This window comes from Misgurnus anguillicaudatus, chromosome 11, assembly GCF_027580225.2.
Source record: "Misgurnus anguillicaudatus chromosome 11, ASM2758022v2, whole genome shotgun sequence".
Classification (NCBI taxonomy): Eukaryota; Metazoa; Chordata; class Actinopteri; order Cypriniformes; family Cobitidae; genus Misgurnus; species Misgurnus anguillicaudatus.
This window is the reverse complement of record NC_073347.2, coordinates 13,571,654-13,596,124: the sequence shown is the minus strand read 5'-3', so window position 1 is coordinate 13,596,124 and position 24,471 is coordinate 13,571,654. Positions and strand designations below refer to the sequence as shown.

General features: G+C 36.5%; 3 protein-coding genes across 4 annotated transcripts in view; 1 reads left to right on the top strand and 2 right to left on the bottom strand.

The window, feature by feature from the left end:
• Nucleotides 1-1,966, bottom strand: part of pdzd7a (PDZ domain containing 7a) — a 28,661-nt gene extending 26,695 nt beyond the window's left edge. Inside the window, exon 1 of the mRNA XM_055169800.2 lies at nucleotides 480-1,966. Within this exon, the coding sequence (XP_055025775.2) occupies nucleotides 480-663 (184 nt within the window). The 5' untranslated portion in view covers nucleotides 664-1,966. The remainder of the gene's footprint in view (nucleotides 1-479) is intronic.
• A 1,795-nt stretch (nucleotides 1,967-3,761) lies between these two features.
• sfxn3 (sideroflexin 3) lies at nucleotides 3,762-13,365 on the top strand. Its single transcript, XM_073873070.1, has 11 exons — nucleotides 3,762-3,922; nucleotides 4,552-4,727; nucleotides 5,076-5,246; nucleotides 5,811-5,909; nucleotides 6,523-6,598; nucleotides 6,913-6,998; nucleotides 7,108-7,238; nucleotides 8,080-8,126; nucleotides 10,833-10,882; nucleotides 10,976-11,023; nucleotides 11,108-13,365. Exons 2-11 carry the CDS (start codon nucleotides 4,564-4,566, stop codon nucleotides 11,202-11,204), a joined length of 969 nt encoding a protein of 322 aa, XP_073729171.1. The 5' UTR covers nucleotides 3,762-3,922; nucleotides 4,552-4,563; the 3' UTR covers nucleotides 11,205-13,365.
• Nucleotides 13,366-14,353: 988 nt separating this feature from the next.
• selenou1a (selenoprotein U 1a) lies at nucleotides 14,354-17,824 on the bottom strand. 2 transcript variants are annotated; one of them, XM_073873068.1, is made up of 7 exons: nucleotides 17,676-17,769; nucleotides 16,512-16,889; nucleotides 16,131-16,309; nucleotides 15,964-16,056; nucleotides 15,740-15,880; nucleotides 15,497-15,661; nucleotides 14,354-15,401 (listed from the first exon to the last, which is right to left on the bottom strand). In XM_073873068.1, the coding sequence occupies exons 2-7, from the start codon at nucleotides 16,831-16,833 to the stop codon at nucleotides 15,306-15,308; spliced, it is 996 nt and encodes a 331-aa protein (XP_073729169.1). In that variant the 5' UTR covers nucleotides 16,834-16,889; nucleotides 17,676-17,769; the 3' UTR covers nucleotides 14,354-15,305. The 2 variants fall into 2 exon arrangements, with proteins under 2 accessions (XP_073729169.1, XP_073729170.1); XM_073873069.1 differs by lacking the exon at nucleotides 16,512-16,889 and having other exon boundaries at nucleotides 17,676-17,824.
• Nucleotides 17,825-24,471: the final 6,647 nt, after the last annotated feature.

The following is a 24,471-nucleotide window of genomic DNA, read 5'->3' as shown; positions in this document are numbered from 1 at the left end:
GCTCACACCTACAAAGTGGCAATTTTAACATATTATAATAAATGATCTATATGGTATTTTGAGCTAAAACTTCACATATGTACTCTGGAGACACCAAAGATTTATTTTACATCTAAAATTAATTCTTCATGCAGAGCACAGCTGCTTTCATGGATTTCACTGATGTCTCTGCTCCTTAGGTGAAGGTCCTATCAATTACACTACTCATTAAAAGTTTGAATACACTTATAACAGAATTGAAGAAATATTTGATGATAACATTTACGCTTAGTGGAGTAGTACAAAGTGCATGTACAGATTTGTAACCTAAGCAAAAAATAAAAATAAAAAAAAAAGTATACTAACATACAAGTTCTGTATTGTTTCCCCGTTTTCATGACTTACATATACATAGAGAGATTCAGTAGAGCTTTCAAACTTTTGGTTGGTATAAATATAGTACTACAGCATAAAAATGCAAACTCTTGTATGTGACTCACCATCAACAGGTGAATTAATGAGGATGACTCTGCCCATAGGGGAGGAAGATCTCACTCCTCTGTGACGTTGTTGCTTCTTGTGCAGATAGCGTGGTAAAGTAGAGGTGCCCGAGGGCCCTGGCTGGGCACTGGGATAAGTCCCATTCGTCATGTCTTTGCGTGCCGTGTCAAACGAATGAGCCATGGCAAAGTGGTGACCTCCCCACTAACCCTCATCCAGGGTCTGAGGTTCAGTAGGGAAGGAGAGGTGGAGAGGACCAACTAGATGCTGAACACAAGGATTATAGACCTAAGGATTAGTTCCACAAAAAGAAACTGCACTGAAATGGTTGCTGCTACGGATCCAGCATTGTTCGCTGTAGATTAAAAGCCATAATGTAGATGTGTCTTCATGGGTGTAGTAATCCATAAATTAAGCAGCTGTTAAACATATTCCTTCCTTCTTTTGTTAAGCAGAACAAAACAGCAGCGTATCCTTATGTGGATGGTTTGGAAAGAGCCTTAGGAGGACACATGATGCGCAACTGTGACTAAGGACTTTTTCTTGAGGTGAAAGTCTGACAGAGGCATTAAGATGTAGTCCTTCCTCACTGTCAGTGGAGCTTAGAAGTCAGTCGTCTGGTCCTTTCAGGTTTTAGTGTCTCACCTTTACTCAGCAGTGATCCAAGACGGCAGCGAAAGATCTGAACCGAGCCGCTGCCGCGCAATGACTAATTTCCCATGGGAGGTAAAGTGATATCAGCAGTTATTGCATTCTGGAAAGCTTAAGGGTTGCACTTTCCACAGCAATAGATACCTAGTCGATGTGAAGAGCTAAGATGTTAAAACAGCTCTGCTAGCAAAAAAAAATTGACATTTGTAAGCTGATGATAGGATTTATATGCATGTGAACGGGAACGTGGCGCTATCGATTGAAGGCGCTCATCGTCAGCACCTCGGACAGCGCAACCTGTTGCGTAAAGCGCGTGTAAGCGCGTCACAAGTCGATTACAGGAAAATATTCACAGAGGTAAATCGTTCAAGTTTTTTCCTAGAAATATACAGATCTGAAATACTGTCATATAATCTTGTCAGTTCAAATGATCATCTGTGGATAAAGTCCATGGAAGTCACAGATGAAGTCAATAAAACTCGCGCTGCCAATCATAGATTAAAGCAAGTCCTCTTCCTCAGGATATCCCACTTGGCCAATTTTTGTGTTATGCCTTAATGCAATAAAAACAAAGTTAGTTCAAGTGAAATGTCTTTACCTGTCTCCATGTTGTCCTGCATGACCTCACCTGAGACAAAGACAATATTAGCCCACTCTAACCCCGCCTCTCAAGAAAGGTGATTGGATTATATAGAGCAGCTCAGGATGTCACTGCACAAACTCATTTGGCTTAGTACGTGACAATCATCCCTAACAGCACAGTAATGTGGAGCAACTTACACATTCATTTTTATATCAGGTTGTGTCCCCTCGTTTAAACTACATTCTACATTAAATACATTTAAACAATATTTCTGCCTCATTACATTATGCTTCTAAATAGCTGTTATTATGAGTGTTTAAACCAATGTTTGACCTTAACATTATATAATTTTTCTTGCTGAATGTATTTTCCGTACTTTTGGCCTTTGAGTGAGGATTTTATAACACTATACTGCCACTCAGTGGTCATTTATCGACATTACTTTCATTACACCCTATCAAGTTTAGATCTGTCAAGTGCTCTAAATTATATTTTGGCCACCACTGTATATAATATAGGAAACTTAATATTTAAATACCTTGTTTTAAAATGTCCCAAAAACAATATAAAAAGCAAACCTGCAAAGATTTACACTCGTCGCCATTGAGCCCTTTAGGTCCTTAACCTTAGGTTGGCGAGGTGCTTGCTTGCCATTAGATTTGCTATTTAGCAGTGATAATGATACAATGAAAGTAATTTATTTAAAATTAATTTATTATTATGATGATTTTTTATAAAATATATATTATTTTTTTTTATCAAAATCACGTTTTGAGTTTTAAGTCTCTACTTTAAAAAAAGACCAAGATTTGGTCACCTTTTCAGGTCTACAATCAAAAAGAGGTGATAAGAGGGTAATATTACTAAATATTTGTTATTTCATACATTTTTCTTGAGCTTTTTCTCTGATTCTGTCTATCTATTCTACAGTCAATAATTATGTGTTTAATTGTTATTAATTTTGCATAAAAATAAAATTCTGTTCATGTATACAATGTTAAATCTACCACAAGTCACTATGTCTCACTTCTCTCCAACTTTTGAAATATTTGGTTGAGATTTAGTGACTGACAACAAAAGTCGATACGATTCCATCTTAAATTTACGTGATAATGTGCTAATTAATAATAAAAATAGCTCAACATGCAGCTACCAACCAAACTGAATTTCAAGACAGTATGCATTGACGTCACTTTTCCACGTGACCACGGCGGAACTCGCCCTGTTGAGTGGCAAACGTTCAACAAAATGCTGGTTTTCATAGCGACTGCTGCGAAAATGCCAGTAAAACTGACAATTATCAGCTTGAATTGAATTTAGTTGGACTTGATAGCAGAGGTGGACAATACTTTGTTACATAAGTTACATTTTCCAAGCAACTGTGCTTTATTAGGGTGTTTGTATTGGGGAAAAAATACTTCACTACATTGTAAAGCATAGAATCAAACTGTGTATTCTGTAATATTACATATTAAACTTTACCTAATTACATTAAAATTGTGTAATTTTACTTTACGTTAATGTACTTAAATATTAAATGTAAAACAAAAACTTGTATTTATGAAACGTAATAGAGTAAAAATTATGATAATATTTATATCAACCCACCTGTGGTCTGTGGACGTTGGAATGAACAATCAATTTACTTCGCCTTTCGGTGTTTCTTGGCAGTCTGTAAAACGATATCTCCGAATTCTTATTAATCTGTTAGTGCAGTCTATCGCACAACAGCTGTTTTCCATTTAGACGCGTTTTCACCGTGTTTTTGCTGATTTCACACTGTACACTCATTCTGCGGCTCTGTCTTATGCCACTCAGTGGGCGTAGCCGCAGCACTTTCGCCGAAGGTGACGTCACGTGCATACACTCTATTTGAGTTGCATAAATATTTAAAAGGTGGCGTTGAGCAGTAAATAACCAATCATAACGCAGCTCTCATCCACGCCCCGTCTTTGAGGCCAACTACCAATCACAGATCGCAGCTCTTTTCCCCTCCCCATCTCTCGAGCCAACTGCAGATCTTTCATCTGTAAACACCGCCTTTTCACACAAAAAGCACGTTTCTCACTCCAAGCATCTCGCGCAGATTTCATTCTAGACCGGAAGTGCGAGCAGTACGCTGTCATCACACCCGTTAAGCAGTGAACACCGAGGTCATTCGTTGTCTCAAGGTGTATCTGGTCCCGTTACCTGTGGTCGTGAAGCCAGGTATGTGTCGGTTTTGGGTTTTTAAACAGAAATAACATTTATCCCGTTTGTTAGGGTTGTGTGTTCTTGACAGCCGACATTATTGTAACAGTTAGCTAACGTTAGCTTAGCCGGTTAGGGTGAAGTGGGAATTCTTATCATTGCATTGTTTACTTTACATGAATTACATGAATAAACGGCATATAGAACAACACGATAATCTTCTACTCTTACATGACATTTAAACAGTTGTACGTTAATGAATTGTCATTATTTGTCCTTGTCAGAACAAAACAGCTAACGCTAACAACAGCAGCAGCAGCTGGAGACATGCGGTTAAACTAGATAAACTAGATGCGTTCTGTTTTATATATTTTATATATCTGCTGCTTACGTATCCTAATGCATATCGTACATAATTTTTATGTAACTTGAAACTACTACACGGACGCGCATAGCAACATAGTGTTTATGTAATACCAACACACAGAGACAGGGTCGACGTTGCTTATAAGCTATTGCTTGAGTCCTCGATTTGCACCTGTATTGTTAAACCCTATACTTTCGTTCTTGATGCTCTTTCGATTTGAAATATTACATGACCTTGTAGTTGATTGACTTTAACCCATACTTGTTTATGATCCTTACAGAAATTGAATAGGATGTCTGGAGATATACCTCTGAATATTAACATTAAGGAACCACGATGGGACCAGAGCACATTTATGGGCCGGGCTCAGCACTTCTTTATGGTGACGGACCCAAGGAATGTGCTTCTTTCCAGTGAGGTTTTAGAGGATGCCAGAGTAACTGTGGAGAACTACAGGTCTGAGATCTTTCACCACTTCCACTATGTAAATATAGGAGTTGTTCCCGTACACATTACCACTGGAAATGTTTTATGGTGTAATATATATGTTGGCTTTCTGCATAGCATAGATGTGTTGTTTGAAAATAAACAGTGGTGATCAGGTGGCCTCACATCTTTGCGCCCTTGGTCTTAAATTCTGTTGTTTATGTAAATAACTGTGAAGTTGCACATTAATAATGCATGATGCACATTAATAAAATAGGAACTATGATGAAACATAAATCAAGTAAATGTGTTATAAACATGTTATTTTTTTTTTGTTGTTTAAAACAGAATGTCTTAAAGCTGTGCTTTTCTTCACAGGACGGGAATCGTGAAGCCTGGGCTTACAGAGGATCAACTATGGAGGGCCAAATACATCTACGACTCTGCATTCCACCCAGACACCGGGGAGAAAATGCTGCTAGTCGGACGCATGTCTGCCCAAGTCCCCATGAACATGACCATTACGGGTTGCATGCTTACGTTTTACAGGTGGGAGCACTGCTACGGTGGATCTGCTTTCTCTGTTACAATAAGCAGATAGTGTGAAAGCTTAGACATTAGAGCCAAAAAAAGGAAGGAAAGTTTTCCATTTTGCTGCCCAGTTTGCGGGAATCATACTTTACAAATGAGTCATCGTGGAAAAAAAAACTCCTAGCAAAACATCTGTGGATTGATTCATGACCTTGTACTCTTACTATCGCAGGATTATATTTAAAACGAAAGTAGACTATGGAGGTACTTTTGCTTTTAAAATGGGAAGGAAATTCTTTTAGACTAAAACTAGACTAAAAGTTTTCTTACAGTTCTTAGTGCTGTAGTGGAAATACTGTTACTTACATCAGTGAGTCATTTTTGAATGAGTCATTTTGGGAGAGACCAACATCTGATTCATATTACAAGCTTTTGATGACTTCTGCTTTGTGTACAAAAAAAAGAGTTTGAAATTATGGGTAGTCTCTCTCTAACAAAGATCGTTCAATCGTTTACTGCTTAAAGGTTTTTGAGTTCTTTTACTATGTTTACCTTTTCTCTCTCTATTTCCTATGTTCTCAGGACCACCCCAGCAGTGGTGTTTTGGCAGTGGGTTAACCAGTCTTTCAACGCCATAGTCAACTACACTAATCGCAGTGGAGACGCACCGCTTACTGTAAAGTATGAATGCTAAGATCACTTCTAGAAACATTCTAGCTAAAGGTTTCAGTAAGTGGAAGTGAAAGTGTGACATGCATGTCAAGTATGCAATACATACTCAAAATGTGACCTCTGCATTTAACCCATGAACACATACACCCTGAGCAGTGGGCAGCGCCCGTGGAGCAATTAGGGTTAAGGTGCCTTGCTTAAGGGCACCACAGTCGCAACCTGCCAGTGTTTCGAACACACCTGTTGGTATATTGCACTGTTTAGTGTCCTGACAGCTATCGCATGAGCCAAATTGCATTGATGATAAAAATGGTAAACCATTTCTCGTGGAGGAAATTTGATATGTATTTAAGCATGCAGTTTCGTTTTTGCTTATGGGTTTGTTTACCGTTTATCATTGATAAATGATCTCATTGGCTGTGATATTTTTTCACTATAAGCATCAGCTTACGGTAGTTATGCTGTAAGGCTTGTACTCTTGTCTTTACTGTTCTGCCTTTCCTGAATAGCTAAAAGCATCCTTAAAAGATTAACCCACCTGCTGCACTATTCAACATCATTGCTGTGTAATATCACCTTGAGAAATATTGATGACTGATTTTCTTTGTTTGTATTGTTGCAGTCAGCTTGGAGCAGCCTATGTCAGTGCTACTACAGGAGCTGTTATAACAGCGCTTGGCTTGAAGTCTTTGACCAAGGTGTGTCCCTTCCCTAAACTCACAATATTTGATAGTTTACCAAAGCGTGACTAATAATTAGCATTTCAAAGATAATACTCATTCCTGGCAGCTTTCGCATATAGAAGGAATGCTGTGTTTCAGTTTCTGGTATTAGAAAAATTTGGTAAGTGATTATTGAAGTCTGTCATCTGTTTTAGCCTGCAGCCTTTACAGAAAATGATCCAGGCTTTTGACTGTGCGGTTGTATATGTTTAGGACAAGTTTGATTGATGTCAGTAGTAACATGGTCCTAACATATTATATCTATCTAAGTATATACTTTCTCTCCGCAGCACTTGCCTGCCATCATCGGCCGTTTTGTTCCATTCGCTGCAGTGGCAGCAGCAAACTGTATTAACATACCCTTTATGAGACAAAGGTAAGTGTTTAGGGTCAGTTTGGCATTTTGAGAGTAATGATTTAACTACTGTGGGTCAATTTCATTGTTTTAAGTAGGATGTTTTTCTTTTCTGAATTCCTCCTCACAGAGAGCTGAAACACGGTATTCCTATTACTGATGCCGAAGGAAAACGGCTTGGAGAATCAACAAAAGCTGCCCAGCAAGCCATCGTACAGGTGGTTGTGTCTCGTATCGGCATGGCAGTGCCAGCCATGGCTAAGAACAGTGCATGATTTAACCAAGTTAAAATTGAAATGTAATTTATTCACCCCTGTTTAAGGGCACATATTATGCAAAATCCACTTTTACAAGGTGTTTGGACATAAACTTAAATGTAATGGATAAATGTGTGTTGGCAATGTGTGAACACAACCACCCTACAATGAAAAATAATTAAAATCCCAATTAAACCAGAGCAGTCTCATTAGGCATGCTGTTTTGAATCTCTTGTTAATGTGATGTCACACTAACAAAGCCCTGCCCACAGTCACTGACTGACTGGTTTTCAACAGTATCTTTAGCCACATTAGAGCTACAGCACACTGTAGCTCTAATGTGGCTAAAGATACTGTTGTCCCGAACTGTATTCACAGGAGTCAGATCTATTTTTAACCGAAAGCAGTAGCTCATTTGCATTTAAAGGTATACACATGAAAACAGCTCCGGTCTAGATTTTTGGACATACTGTAACAGATGAGGCACACCTGAGACTTATATTACATCTTGTAAAAATGGACCAAATAATATTGGCCCTTTAAACAACATAGTAAATGACAAGTATTTAAACAGCGTTCCTGAATATTGTCTTAATGCCACAGTGTTGTTTTGAAGCTAAAGATGTTTTAGTTAGGTGTCTTTGTATATGAGGAAGATATATTTATAAGATATTTTAAGATGAAACATTTTAAAATGTATACATTTAAATGTTGTATCTGGTGGAGTCCGTATTTACAAATGTTCATTTTCATAATATATTTAGTTATTAAATTTGAACAAACAAGCAGAAATCTGTGAGATCTCTCACTGATGTCATCTTAATGCATTTGTTTTTATACAGCTATTCCTCCAGTTATAATGAATGCCTTAGAGAAGAAAGCCTTCATGAAGGTAAGGACCACAAAATTTTTATTTTTGAATATTTAGCTATGTTTACACGACAACAATGTAGCAAAAAACAGAAAAGCTTTTCCTTTGCGTTTATGAAACATTTCACATACACCCGACAACGCTGTCAAAAGGGTCTGCATTTACACAGATCCGTAAAGACAACTAAATCTGCTGTATTATGTGTGCCAGGCCAGTAGATGCCGATGTTACTTTGTAAAGAAGCACTACATTCCTGTGCACATACACATTCGTCTACAGAGCGATAGATACAAACAATCAAGATGGCGAAAGCATCAAGCAGTTTCGTTTAGATTGACTGTTTAGGTAGGTTTCCATCTCTGAGGTTCTTTGCCATCTCCACACAACACTGTCCTGTCTACGCTTTACTATACTGTCTAAATAAAGAGCAAAAAACATATAACTAAAAAAAGTTAATACAGAATGACCATGTACTATAAAGCCCCAACATTTTATAAACTAAGTTTAAGAAGTATTAATAAACTCTCTTGAGCGGCACAAACAGTCCTGCATGCCGGCATTGTTGCATTTATACTTGTGCATGCGTATAGACCAGAGGTCTCCAACACGTCGCTCGCAAGCTACTGGTAGCTCGCGTCTTAATTGCAGGTAGCTCGCTAGTCGCTAGTGGGTTTATTTATTTATTTATTTTCTGTGGTTATGGTGCATTTGGATGTCTGGTTAGTGTTAAAAGCGCCTGTGGTAAAGACTGGGTACGTGTTTGACGTCGCGTAGAGCTGTGTAGACCGGCGTATCATATGACATCAGTAATTTAACATGTATGATTAAAAAACAAACAGATAAGTCGGCGCACACGCGCCGGACGAACCGCGCAACGCTGTGAAGTCCGCGGCGCGGCAACTGGACGATCCGCTCAACTCTGTGTATGCCGTCATTATTGATAAAACGAAAATACAGTCGTCACAAGTTCAATATCATCTCATATTTAAACATCAAATGTCAAGAGATACCAGAGAGCCATAAGTGACATACATGCACATCCCTATTATGAATCCAAAAGCAGTAAATACTCTGGATCATCTTTCTAAATCTGATCTTTAATAATTGATTTTTTTATTCAAAATGTGGTATTTTTGGACGAATCCTACCCATATAAGAGGTGATAAAAAAGTATAAATAAAGACAACATGAGAGTTTTTTTTGTTGGTGTTGTTTAAAAGGATCTGTTCTTTCATTTGATGTATCGTATGTTTATGTTTAATTTAAAGAAAAGCATTTTCTGGAAGGTATTACAATTTTGTGAAAAGAAAAAAAATGCTGGCACTGGATGGCAACTTTTTTTTTAAATGCTGGCGGGGAAAGTGTTCAAATCAGTGAGTTAATAGACAGATGTCTATGAACTCACTAATTTAGGTATAACGTGACACAAGTCAAGTAGCTCTCGACCACTCATATGAGGGGTCATATGATGATTTTTTTTTAATTTGTAAAATAAGTCTTTGACATTCCCAGAGTCCGTATGTGAAGTTTTATCTTAAAACACCCTACAGATAGTTAATTATAGCATGTCAAAATTGCCATTTTATAGGCCTGAGCAAAAATGTGCCGTTTTTGGGTGTGCCTTTTTAAAATGCAAATGAGCTGATAAAATGCAAACACTGATCACAATGATGGTGGTTTGTTGAAAAAATCAGTCTGTGATTTTTACTTTAATGTTTAAAATTAATTATTTAATTAATATTACTAATTATTTGTCTTTAAAACACAACTTGGGTTTAGTTTTGATGAAGGGGTACTTGAGCCTTACTGATAGGGCTGTGGGGGTACTTAGGGCTAAAAAGGTTGGGAACCACTGTATTATAGCAACATTACACACTAACTAGGGTTTAAAAAATGGTATCAGGAAGAATGTGACCTTTAACACTTGCGCATGACGTCACCATTATCATAGATCATTATTAAAAACTTGCACTTCAAGTCTCGTCTTCAAAAGTTTCCGTTTCAGGACCCCAAAATGCGCCTGTCGTGTAAACAAATAGCCAAAGCGAGAAAAACTTGTAATGGCCCCTTAGGCTCCCTGCATTATGGATGTTTAAAGCTTGGGGTTCAATGGTATTTCAAGCATTCTGACTTATTGACACAGTTATAGAGTTGTTTCCTCATGCTAAACGTAGGCAAAATGTCAAAAAAGCAGTTGGACGTGTTACAGAGTATTTCAGTGCCGAATGCACTTCACCAGGGTCTGACAAGTTTCGGAAAGTTTTTTCCGATTACACGTCCAAGTGACGTTTCAGGGGTTTTCTATATGTATCACTTCTTTATATGGGCACTTCCCCCGGAAAACCCCGCCCACCCGTCAATCAGTGGGAGACGCTAGTACTTACAAACATTCACATCACGCGACAGATTTATTTAATTTTAAAACTCAAAAATGGCACGAATGAAGAAGTGTGTTTTTGAATGTAAGGAGAAGAAATCCAGCTGACTCGTACTCGCTCAACCCGTGGTAGTAACTCCTCCTTCTTCATTTTTTCGTACGTTATCGGAAAGATTCGGTAAAGCTAATCTTTCTTTTATAAATCTGATTAAACTAAAAACTCTTCAGAGATATAAAGGATGTCATACTACTCTATAGGTACTCCAGATTAACATCAGAAATTCAGAAACAGCGTGTGTTACGTGAGCTTTAAATTGTGCATAATAAATCCTTTTCTCTCTCTCTCTTAGCGGTTCCCAGTTCTCAATGCCCCAGTACAAGTTGGACTTGTTGGATTCTGGTATGTTCTTTAGGCAGTGATACATTTTGTTTTGGGGCAAACACAGTAATTACAATAGATGAATAAATAATTTAAAAATATATTTTCCCACAGTCTTGTGTTTGCCACTCCACTTTGCTGTGCTCTGTTCCCACAGAAGAGGTGAGATTTTGTATAATAAACCTTGATTGAGGTACTAAATCTGGTAATGCTCTGTAAATCTGACTTTTTTCTGTTTTTGTGAAGTTCAATGAAGGTGAGCGGTCTGGAGCCTGAGCTTCAAGAGAGGATACGACAGAGCAGTCCTCATACCACCACTGTTTATTTTAACAAGGGTCTGTAGAGCCCTTTAGGTGGAGGCCCATACTGATGAACTCCACTGCACTGGAGGTTAGTGGGCACAATTAAAAGTGTAGTACTTTTTTCCGTTGTATTAAATTATATATTTCCTGCCACTTTTACCCATGCTATTGTGTAATCATAAATAACTCGCTCATGTATACAATATAGATTGGGATTTGCTGCTGCATTTAGTTGTTTTAGTTGAAGAGGCTTGAATGTCAACTGCTGCATTGATGCTTTAAGCACCATAACTGATTTCCATGCACACAAATTTACATCAGATTATAGAGTGCTTGGTGTCACGCCACATGCTTTTTTACACTCCATGCTTTATCTTACATTTATTTATTCTAGCATATGCATATTCTCTGTAAAATGCTTTTTGTGCACTTCCTAAGCTTAAAAATCTGCCCACTGCCACTTACGTGAAGACAAAAACCGAAATCAATTTTCTATTAAATTTGTATTTAACTTTATTCTGCCAGAATAAACACATCCACTTTATATCCTCCTGTATGTGCCACTCAAGTGCACTTACGCTGTAGATGCAGTGTGCTTCTGTTTCATGGCAAACGCACCACATTCAAATTTAAACTATTTGACAACTCTAACTGATGTACATTTGTACTTTCTAAAGGCTTTACAGTACTGTAGTTAAGTCATTGCAAAAGTTAAACTTGACGTTAGGTTATGTGGATGTTGTTGTTTGTGATGAAGAATGATGAAGTGGTCAAATTAATATTTATTGTAATAGTTCATATTAACATTAATATGGTTGTATGAATAATTTCACCAATATAGAGGCACTACATATCTCAATCAGTAACAGCAAGTTACAGGAACAGAGATGCCTCTACAGATTTAAATCCGTTAATCTACATTTAGAAAGAAGAAGGTGCTTCACATGTCCTATTTTGTTTGTTCGTGCTCTACGTCCGACTGACAATTATGTAAACAAAGTAATCAGATTTATTCATCATATGGATATCTGTGATGTGTTGTACCAATACTATATATATGATGTCATTTTGTAAGGTATATACTGATGCCCTATATTCTTGTAACTTGAGCTCATATGATCAAACTGTTCCTGACATATTGTGGTAATGTTACAGTGTGTAGTTTTTGTTGTTTGGTTTTATGTTTATGTGGAGGAAGTTAACAAACCTATAAGTTGTACTTTAATTGTAGAAATGCACACTTTGATGTTGATATATGTACTCTGGGAGGCAAACCTTTTTGGGCCTTATACCCAAGCACATTATGTTACTCAGCATTTGACGTATATGCCGTTAGAAAAGCACAATCCGTGCCTAGTTTCAGCACATTTAATGCACACTTTCCTTGTCACTATGATAAATTTGTGCAGATATTGAAGTGAATATATAGAAGTGTTAAATATTTATGCAGATATGACTATTTGATTGTGATTTGTGTCTTATCTCATCTCTGGCTGTCCTGTTTAAATTGAAACCCTCCGACCAGTTAAATCACATGCTGTCAAGACTCATTCTTTACTGAATAACCCACAATCTAAGTTTACTTGGTCACATTCAGTCAACTTTACAGTATTGTTTTACAGTAATTTTATCATAAAGGACTACTTTAACAATCACACACCAACCCAGCTTACAGTCTGAAGCATATAACTACCATTACGTTATCCTTTGTTTTTGTGGTTGGATGTAGGGTTCAGGTGGATGCTTTATGATTGTAAATTGCACTTAAAAACTTTTGAGTAGAGAATTTTCACTGGTTATTAATGTATAAAATCAGGGTGTTGTCCATCAAGAATAAAAAAAATTTCGTTTGTACTTTGATCTAAATGTACTTTAAAATTTAAATCAACTTGAAATCGTTGCACCAAATGCCCTTTTACAACAATTAGACCTTGCCAAAGAAAACAGTTCTTGTTTTGATGCAAACTTGCTTGACACTCATATTTATTAATAGATTTCCAGTTGTCTAAACGAAGCACTGCAATTTAAATGTAATTTTGAAGTAACATGGGTACAGCTGTTGTACCGTAAAGACCCCCATTAGCACAATAATATGGTTATTTTTGGTGCTTATTGCATGTTTTATTTTTTCCAGCATTTTTATTGTTTTGTTACATCCTTGTGTGTATTTTATCTGGAATTATGTAATAAAGATATAAAAACAGTTTTCTCCTTTTTGTTAAATTGCACCTATTTCATTGCTAAAAAAACACATTATTTTGTGTATTTGGTATGTTCGTGTGATTTATGGTAAAGAAACAAAACACATTTTCCACGTACCGTACATTTTGGTAGCTCCAGATAAACTGCTTTCCTCAAATGCTCTTATTTTGTACAAACTTAATCGATCTGAAAAGCGCTGTATCACTGATTGGCCAGCTAATCTGTACGTTGCGATTGGCCTCAATATCTCTAACGTCAGCCGGAAATGTGACGCTCCTTAGGCAGGGCGCGTTTGCGCGCTGTTTATGCGCGACGAGCGCCTTGCGGTTTTTTGCCGCCTGCCGTGCATGCGTTTTTGAAGGAGCGCTGACAGCGGAGAAGCGCCCGACGTCATTCGCATCTTTGCATTGTCCAATCGAATGAGGGGAGAGGCAGGCCTTACATTGTGGTGAGTGAAGTTTACAGTTGCTTTGAAGAACCGGACTCGCACTCGCTCACTCTTTCCTGCGTGTTTGTGTATCTCTCACCCTCAAACAAGGTCAGAGCAAGCGCCCTCTTTTTAAAATTTCTGCTAATATGACAGTTAACAGCAAAAGAGTGCTCACGCTTCAATATTTGATTGACAAGACAGCTGACTCGGTGGTTGCTTAGCAATGTGAAAAGCCGTGTCGCACTGCTCTTTTTTAAAAAAAGGCAGTGCGTCGCGCCTTGCGTTTGCAAGCGTTTAAAGCGCTTTTGGTGTGACTGGCCCCTTACACACCAAAGGAAATGAAAAATTGTGAATTTGACGATAGTTGCTCTTTAACTTCTCTATTTAGTACAAACATAGCTTACACATAACTAATCCAAACTTTGACACCTGTTTTTATAGATTATGTAAACAAGGTACTTAAAAATTTAGTACTTATAACTTTCTACACATGCATAGTATAGTACTATATAGTCCTGTGTGGATGTTTTCCATCTTCAAGTTAAATAAAGAGAGATATTTATTTGATGTAGTAGCATGTTTATTGCTCATTGTAATCTCCACTGCCTTGAAACCTTTAGCTGCTCACTGACCAAATACCAGCAGGCATGTAAATATGTGTTGGCATCAAATCTGCTCACCCAACATAGAGTTTAGAGTCAGACTATCATTAATACACATACCACCATTAAACCACCAGTACAGCGCAGCAGGCAATCAAAGAAATCCAATGCAGTGAAAAACAATCATGCAATGATTCCTGACAAGCTACTTTTAAAGTGCAACAACAACAAATATTATTATTCTTGTTCTTTGCTCAGTTACACAATATTATTATTATTCTTAGTGCACATTTTAATGAGGCCACATAAATAGAGTGCCGCAGGGATGGCATATTTTTGTAGGCCAACCCCAGAAATGAACTGGACACTGGTTCACTCCCCGAAAAGCCCATTCATTATTAAAAAAGCCCATTAGTCTCCTAGAATCACATAAAAAGGCCATTAATCACATAGACTTTTGGATTATCGCAAAAAAATAAGGTCTTGTGTTTAACAAAAATAAACAATTAATGTTTTTGTCCTGCATTTCATTAAATTTTTGTATATCTGTGAAGATTATCTTGCTGGAAAGTGTCATAAACTTTTGTAGAACACATCTTATAATTTTTGCGAAAATCCAAAAGTCTATAAGAAAAATGAATGGTCTTTTTAGTGAGGGAACCTGCATCCCGCGATCTTCCAGGTTGGCCTACAAAAATACTTTACAAGCTAATCTGTGGCATTGTCATTTAATTCTTAATGTATACTAATCCATGCCAAGTACCTATATAACTGAGTGTTTGTCTTGATTCACAGCATTAGTATGAGGAATGAGGCATGATGAGGTTTATGTCTATGAATTGTGACTCAAGTACACAGGAGAACTTATCTTCAGCTGTAGTGAACTTTTGCGTCTAATAAATTTCAACCTACTTTTCTACTACAATTTTCTTAACAGCCTCCAAAACAGACTCATTGCTGACTTTATCTCCAAATTCCTTTTCTCTGTGCTCTAGAAGAACCCCCTGGAAAAAAAAGAAAAAATCATGGCAAGCTCAAAGTGAGTCAAAAATATTCTACATTCATTGCTCTATAAAAGGTTTTATACGTAACAAATCACCTGTTTGCCAGATCCGATGACAAACACTCCTCCAAGGATGAAACCTTCTCCATTCATGTTGCCCTGATAACCTGACTTCCATGCCCTTATGAAGTTCTGCCAAACCCCCAAACGGATGAAACCAAGCCCACCCATCTTTCTCTGCTGTGGCCCATAAAAAGCTTGCTGTGGACAAATAAAGACATAAGCTATCAGATATCACAGCAAGTGAAAAGCTCAGTTTTAATGTTTAAATCTACCAACCTTTTCATCTAAAAAGATTTCCCCTGCAAAGTGAGGCTTGAAGTCTTGAATCTCTGTACTCATTTTCTCCTTAACAACCGCATACAGAGGGACCCCGAGCTCATCCAGCTGAGGTTTCAGAGAGGACAGCTCAGAGGCTTCCTGGAGAAACACCACACAAACACTTCATCAGTGTCCTTTGTTTACCAGATCATTGTGTATTATGAGGAATATGGTTACTTTACCTCTCTGCACAAAAATCATCCAGGTCGTCGTACAGCCATGATCACGGCACCAGATTTCTCCCAGAGACTTTTAGCTTTAAGAGTCTTCTCATCTGAATGAACGATAAACATAAAAATAAACATCCCTTTTAATAGTCTCTTAATTTTAGTGATTATAATTTCTCATCGTCATCTATGGATCTGAGGTCAACATTCTCCAAGTACTCCAGTGTAGCAGGTGCTGGTTTGGTCAGCAGGTAGTCAGTGTTTGCAAGTATTATGCCAGCAATGGCAGCACCCACAGCGCCAAGGCCTAGTGACCACATGGCCATGCCAATTATCTCCCCGTCCAGAACGGATGATGTCACTGCGGTAAGGATATGTGGTAGGTTACATAAAACACAATTTCAAGAACAGCAAACAGTCATTTGTAGGTTAAAGTTACATTCTTGACTAAAAATAAGTCTTGGGGTTTCAAGAACCTGTTGTCAAGTCTTCATATAATTACTGAAGGCAATTGTGCATACTTATACATCTTATAACAAGACATGTTGGAACAAGACCAGTACCTTGTGTCTTACTAATAACGGAAGCCTCATTGTTTTGGCTCTCCCTTGATAATTGCCGATTTGTCGAAAAAGAACGAAAACATGAAGTGTGGGGGATTACTGTTTTGAATACTGGCTGCTGGCATGATATGCTCAATGAAACACAAATTGAAGAAACATAACGTGTCTTATACAAGTCTGCTTCTAGTCTGTGTCGAGACACAGCTGATGTCGAGTTTAGAGAGACTCTACACCCAAGTACACTTCTCATATTAACAGATATTCTTCCTTTTGGCAACAAATGTATCAGATGTTTAAAGCGTAATTGTATTGCAAAGGCCATTGCAAAGGTCCAGGGTGAGTTTAGGGAACCACTCCAGATAACTTCAGTGGAATATTCTGGAGATGAAAGGAAATAGTAGCCCTCAATGTTTGCTTATTTGTATAAAAGTATTTAAAAACAAGTGCAAACACAGTCACTGTAGGTCACTGTTAAATTTATGCATAAAACCCCTGCTATATAGCAATGTGTTTGGAAATGCAGTCTCAAGTCTTCAACTGTAGATCACATGATTTATTATAAGAAAGTTTATCAGGCAAAATACTCTATAACTACTCCATTCAACTACAAAAAATACAGTAATATTACAGTAAATTGTAAGGCCCACTTATGTGCTTTTCATGCATGCATGTCTTTGGTGTATTGGAGAGTCTTGTAACTACACCTGAATAAGTAAAGATTGCTAATGGATATATAATTAGTGTTTATATGTCGAGTACGCTAATTAGCATGAGAGACAGAACTTGGCCCTGCAGAGCAGTATGGAGATGAACCATGCGTCCCAATTTGAATACTATCAGTACTAAAATAGTAGGCTATTCAAAATTAGATGTAGTATGTCCTATCTCTGTCAAAGCACTCGAATGTTCATACTTTCCCATAACAAAAACAGTAACGTACAACCTTTAAGGGCATATCAGGCGAATTGGAACGCAGGGTTAATGTTTTGCTATGATAAGACTCTACGTACATCGAGTAAACACCTGCTGGTTAGCTTATTTATCTAGCCAGACGCACCGCGTAGCAAGATAAGTGTAACGTTATACTAGGTAGAAGATCTTCATAATCGGCATTAAAACAGTGCGTTTATGTGTTTGTGAGACAGAAAAAGCAATAATACTCACCACTTGCAGCTCAAGTTCAACTGATGTCAAACTACGATTACAGAACGCATTGCAACTGGCACGTACGAATTACGAAAGTTGCGTTTGAGTTTACCGAAATACCGCGAGAGCGATTCGTAAGCACAACTCTCGCGATACTCTGATGTCATATGCCGCGTGATCTGCGCAGCGCCGGATGAAGTCAAGAACGTACTGTACTTAAAGACACAGACGACAAAAAACTACGCAAAAGCCATTCCTGATACTTTTTATTGTAGCTTAATGAACAAATTACAACAGTGAAAACATAACAAATAACTAGTCTCAAAGCGTTGGGCTAGTTTACAGCAAAATAAATATTTCAAATGTTGTACATTAGGCTATAAAACGTACTGTCAGGATGTGCCAAATTAGATAATCAGTCTTGAGAACAGCCTGCCAGGTTTGCTTTATGCCCAAACTCCTTTTCATAATGCTCTAATACCCTGAAGAAGAAAAAGAAGACAGATCATAGATTTATTTGGATGTCAGAAATGTATTTGTATTTATACAAAGAGTATGATATAATTATGTGGAATGAATCATACCCCCTGATCAGGGTCAATAACTAACACCCTTGCCTAACAAGATTTCTGCATGTGACAGGGAAAAGATCATATGTTTTTCATTTTTATGAGATGAAGTCATGTGATTTAACAAAGCATGTTAAAGGCTAAGCAATGCAATAGCACGGAAGAGTTTATTCATGTAACTTTTAAATTATTTTCGGGATACAAATACAAAATTATATCTTTTAGCACAGAATCAAAGCACTTCATTTAATTGTATAGTATGTGTTTACACAGTCTGACCTGGTTTCACCAGCAATGAACCCTTAAATATCTGTGCTCATATCTTTTCAGCAGTACGATAGAGGAGGAGTCTGCGTTCATCAAGTTTAGAGAGGATATAACAGGACTTCTGCACAACAAAATCATACACGCAGGCTGCATCATCTGTGCCACACAAAACAGAAAAAATACTGAATAATTAAAAAAATTAATTATCTTTATATCTTGGCACAGTAATCTTACAGGTCTCCAGCCAGAATCACTGCACCTAACTTCTGTCATAGGAGTTTGCTGAAAATTCTGAAAAAAGCTTTATAAATATTTTATTAAAGTACAGTGGCAAGAAAAAGTATGTGAACCCCTAGAAATTAACTGGTTTTCTACTGTGATTTGCCATAAAATGTGATCTGATTCTCTTTTAGGTCACATCAATAGACAAACACAATGCCCATAAGGTGACAACACACAAATAATTCTAGTTTCTTGTGTCTTTTTTGAGAACCCCCATTAAACATTCATAGTGCTGGAGGAAAATGTAAGTGAACCCTTGGATTTAACAGCTTGTTGAGCCTCATTTGGCAGCAAATACTTCAAGCAAGCGCTTTTAGTAGTTCTGAATCAGACCTGCGCATCGTTCAGAAGCAATTTTTGCTTATTCCCTTTTACAAAACCGCTTTAACTCAGACACATGTGTAGGACGTCTGGTGTGAACCGCTCTCTTGAGGTCATTCCACAGGTTAAGGTCTAACTAGGCCACTCCAAATGGCGCATTTTGTTTTTCTTAAGCCAGTCTGGAGTGGATTTACTACAATGCTTAAGGTCATTGTCCTGTTGCATCAACTAACTTCTACTGAGCTTCAACTGGTGGACAGCCACCCTGACATTATCCTTTTTTTAACTTAATAATTCATTTTACCCTCGATGATGGCAAGTGGTCCAGGCCATGAGGCAGCAAAGCAAGCCCAAATCATGATGTTCCCTCCACGATACTTAACTGTTGGGATGATGTTTTGATGTTGGTAAGGTGTGCCCATTTTGCGCCATAACATTTTTCCCAAAAAATTCAACTTTTGTTTCATCAATCCATAAAATATTTTCCCAGTAGCACTGGGGTTTGCCAAAGTGCTCTTTTGCAAACTTCAGGCTCACAGCAATGTTTTTCGGGAGAGCAGCGGGTTCCTCCGTGGTGTACTATCATAGACACTGTGCCTGTCCAAAGACTTGCGTATGGTAGACTCAGGAACAGAGCTGTGTGCCCGTTCCAATGATGTCTTCAAGCATTTAGCTGTTACTCGTGGATTCTTCTTTACTTCATTGAGTATTCTGCATGGTGTCTTAGGTGTCATCTTGACTGTGCGCCCACTTCTAGGAAGGGTAGCTACAGTATTTAACTGTCTCCATTTATAGACAATTTGTCTAAGTGTAGACTGATGGAGGTCTAAACATTTTGAGATTGTTTTGTATCCCTTTTCAGCCTTATGGAGTGCAACATCTCTTGATCAGATATCTTTATAAGAGCTGATGCTTCTTAAGGACAGCAATCTTAAAATGTGTGAGTGTCTTAATATCAATCAAAGTTGCACTAAACCACACATTCAAACTCATTTAAATATATTATTCAAGCTTTCAACAAAGTAATTAGTCTATTGGCTCACTTACATTTTCCTCCAGCAATGTGAATGTTTAATGGGTGTTTCCAAAAAAGACACAAGAAACTGGAATTATTTATGTCTTGTGAGCTTATGCACATCGTGTTGTGACCTAGATGAGGATCAGATAACATTTTATGGCAAATCACTGTAGAAAACTAGTTCATTCCTAGGGGCTCACATACTTTTTCTTGCCACTGTATTTTATTTTTATGTTATATTTTTACTGTGATTTATTGTAAATTTTATTGGCAATAAAGGTGATTCTGAAATCTGGGATCTGTCCTTTTGGCCATTTGCTCAATACAAAGAAAATGGAATTAGCATTTTAAACCTTTCATGTAAGTATTGAATTATTTACTCACAAAAATCTTTTTTGACACTTGCTGTGGGATATTACTGCCCTCTACAGATAAATATAGCACCCTACATTTTGACCAGCTGAATTGTATTCTCCAATATTACCTCTGTGACGTTCATTTCAAAATGTTTTGTTTTCACACTCAGTTCTTATGACTCTGGATAAAACAATGTGCTTTTTCAGAGAAATATCACTATTTTATATACAACAATACACAACATGAGACCACATTCAAGTTGTTTATAAAATTATTGTTAGCTAGAGATGTGAAGATTTGGGTGTTTTAAAGCTATTCAGACCACTAAAGACTACATACACTAATAAAAAAACTGTAAAATGATTTATGTGAAGTGAAGGCATAGCCTATTTATCATGCTTAGGGCTACCACAAGTGAAGATGTAAATATAATGAATTTTGTGTCATTGTTTTCATAAAGCATAATGTTATGCATTTGACAAAGTGAACTTTCTCCAGCTCACAGTAAATATCAATTATGTCTTTGCAAAACTTTGTAGTTTTTATATGTCTTTCATGGGTTCATTTTTAATAACTTGACTATGGACAGCTCTGTTTTGATGGTAATGGTTATATTTAGAGGAGAGGAGCAGATGCCAGGTGCTTCTGGCTGCTGTAGGCTGGAATGTGCTGAGAGGAAAGCTGCTCCAACATCTCACCCTATCATGCAGCTGCTGCATTCCAATAGAAAGCACAGGGAAACCTCATTTGGTTACAGTGGTAAGAGATAATGCATGCATACATAAATACAATAGAAACACCCCTCTGACTATTTTAATATTTAAGAACACATTAGTGTAGATTGGTTGCAGTAATTCTAGTGCAGATTTTGGATGATTACAGTCATGAAGATTACAATCATGACCATGATGAGGAATAGGCAGTTAGACTGTTTTTTATTATTGTATTTTCACAAGTGTACACATGAAAAAAATAACTTTATGTGCTTTGAGGAGTTTGAGTTCTGATCTGCTGGTTGAGATTCATGGGGGCAAACACTGGATTTGTTAATAATTAAATTGCACAACCTTAACATGTTTCATACCCTGCAGCAGGTGTAAATTTCACCTCAGTGGGTCACATGAAGAATTTTTCTAACGGATTTGCGTGGGAATGTCTATGAACCAGTCAGTAATACACTTATGTACTCCACCTACTAAATATCTTACTTCCAGTTAGTCATTGGCCTACGCACCACACACCTCCCCACTCTCCATTTAATCAGATCACATTTGGGAAGAGGCAAAGCAGGTAAGATGTGTTTACCAACCAGCGGCAGCCACGTATGTTTTTTCCTAGAAACACTGAAAAAAATTATTAATTGAATTTAATCAATTTTTTCAAGGTAAATGGTTGCAATCAATTTATTTAAGCTACATTTAAACAAAAGTTTTATATTTTATTTTACTTTACTAATCTTTTTTGTTTAAATGTAGCTTAAATAAATTGATTGCAACCACTTACCTTAAAAAAATTGATTAAATTCAATGAATCATTTTTTTCAGTGAACATAAACAGACCAATACTAGAAAGTCTGCCCCACATCACAACTTTGAGACAAAACTTAAAGACATAAAATAATCTTTAAATCAACATAGCTAATGTAAAGGGCATTGCAAACTGACACTTCATGTCAATTTTTTTTAAAGAAATATTGCATGCCGTGTGTATATTTTTTTAATTCTTTTGTAATTTTGTAAGAGAAATTGCATCAATACACAATTGTAACAATATTTTAATAAAACCAGCAATACATCTCTATATTAAATGTGATGTTTATATATATTTTATATATTTGTCTTATTATTTTACTAAACAGCAATGACTTAAGCTTTAAAAATAGCTATAATATAATAAAAAAAGGTATAATATGATAAAAATAGCGGTTTGTTCCAGTTTCTTTACAGATTGCTACCATACTCACAACTGAATGATCATAGTCCATGAAGAGTGGTCTTACACATACTTGTCCCTTTATCTGTAGTTTTAAAAATGCAGAAAGCAATGAATCAATTCAATGGTTCATTACCATAATTATTTGAAGTTGCTGAATAATATATACTACTGTTTATTTAATAGTTCAATTAAATTATAATAATTTAACCTACTGTTGACTCAACTGCCCCCTTAACCTGATTTTTAACCTGAAATGCCACATTTTTGTCAGGTTGAAGGTTCAGGAAGAAATTGAACTTTGTCTCATCCTACCTCATTGATTCATTTGTTCAAAAATTCTCCCAAAACAAATACAAATGCTACATGTGTAACACTGTTTTTAATCTGACCACAATTATATCAACCACAAATGTACTTTATTTAATTACTTGTAAAAACATCTATTCACAACTCAGTATGTGTAAGCATCAAAACATACATTTAGCATCAAGACAAACATACAATCCTATCTGAGAACTTCAGTCATAGTTGACACAACATATAAAACTTATTTTTGCATGTTACTTTAACTTAACAAATTATGTTGATCTGACAAAAAGGCTGCATTGTTTTACAGTGTAGAGTTTTATAGGATATTTCAATACTTTCCTATGTTGTGTTTGCCAAAATAACCTGCTAGATAAAGTCAACTGATTAGAAGGTGTTTGGTTTAATTTACTTATTTTATATTAAAATAAAACATGTAAAATGTTAACATTTAGTTAATGAACTAACCCAAATAACTGTATTGACATTAACTAACATTAATAAATGCTGAAAATGTGTTCATGTTAGTTATGCATTTACTACTATTTACTAATAAAACCTTTTTGTAAAGTATTAGGCTATATTTTTGCACATTTGCCTGTGAACCCACATTTAACCCACAAAATTTCTGTAAACACCGCCATCATTGACACACCCACGCATGCACGCACGCATGCACGCACGCACACACGCATACACACACACACACACACAAACACACACAAACACAGCTGGCATGTAACCCAGTGCACACACAAATATAAACTATTAGTAATTCTAAAGTAAACTTTGAATATAGTATACATAAACTTTATATATATATATAATATGTATATTTTTTTCCCTGTGTGCACCAAACTAATGTTGAGTGTTTGCTGCTTAAAAAGCATTTTTTTTGCTTAATCTGACCATTTGTTTATACTAAATAAAAAATAGTAAATAACGTATATAAATTATATTAAAAATCTAAAAAACAAAAATGCTAAAATAATAAAGCCATTAATATCATCTAGTTTTGATCCAAATTCCAAGTTAAAATCACAAAAACTGAGGTCTTTGTGACACTTTTAGTAGATTTACCAGCAACGGCCACTAGGTGTCATTGGTTTTTGCATATTCTTGTCACAAATTGATACATTACTGTCACTACATTATTATTAGGGCAAAACTACATTCTTAGAGCTTTCAAGAATTTTGAAGATTTATAATAGGATATAAGTTATACATTTACACTTAAACTGTCCCTACATAATTTTATCATCAAATGGTTTTGAAATATGAAAACTACATTCTTAGAGCTTTCCAATTATAAATAGGTTTTCAAAATTTTTTATGTTTAGAAAAAGACATAGGGTCATGATGGGCCCAACTGTGGCCGTAGGTCAGTGACATTTTTTGAAATTAGTGTTACATGGGATGAAATATAAACACTACATTCTTAGAGCTTTCCAGTGATATATAGTTTGTCAAGATTATTTTAGGTTTAGACAAGAATATTAGTGTTATAAATATGTAATAACAACCTGGACCGACCCGTGAGACTGTGATATTTTATAAAATTACTCACTACATCAGTCTACATCAAACGGTGGTAAAATACAAAAACGACATTCTTAGAGCGATATATATTTTATCACGACTATTTTAGTTTTAAAATCGGCTATTATCGGTTTAATAGTTGCGTAAACAATTTGGCAGTTAAGGGGTTAATCAAAGATAAACTACAACAAAAAGCTCCACACTGCCTGACCTGTAACTG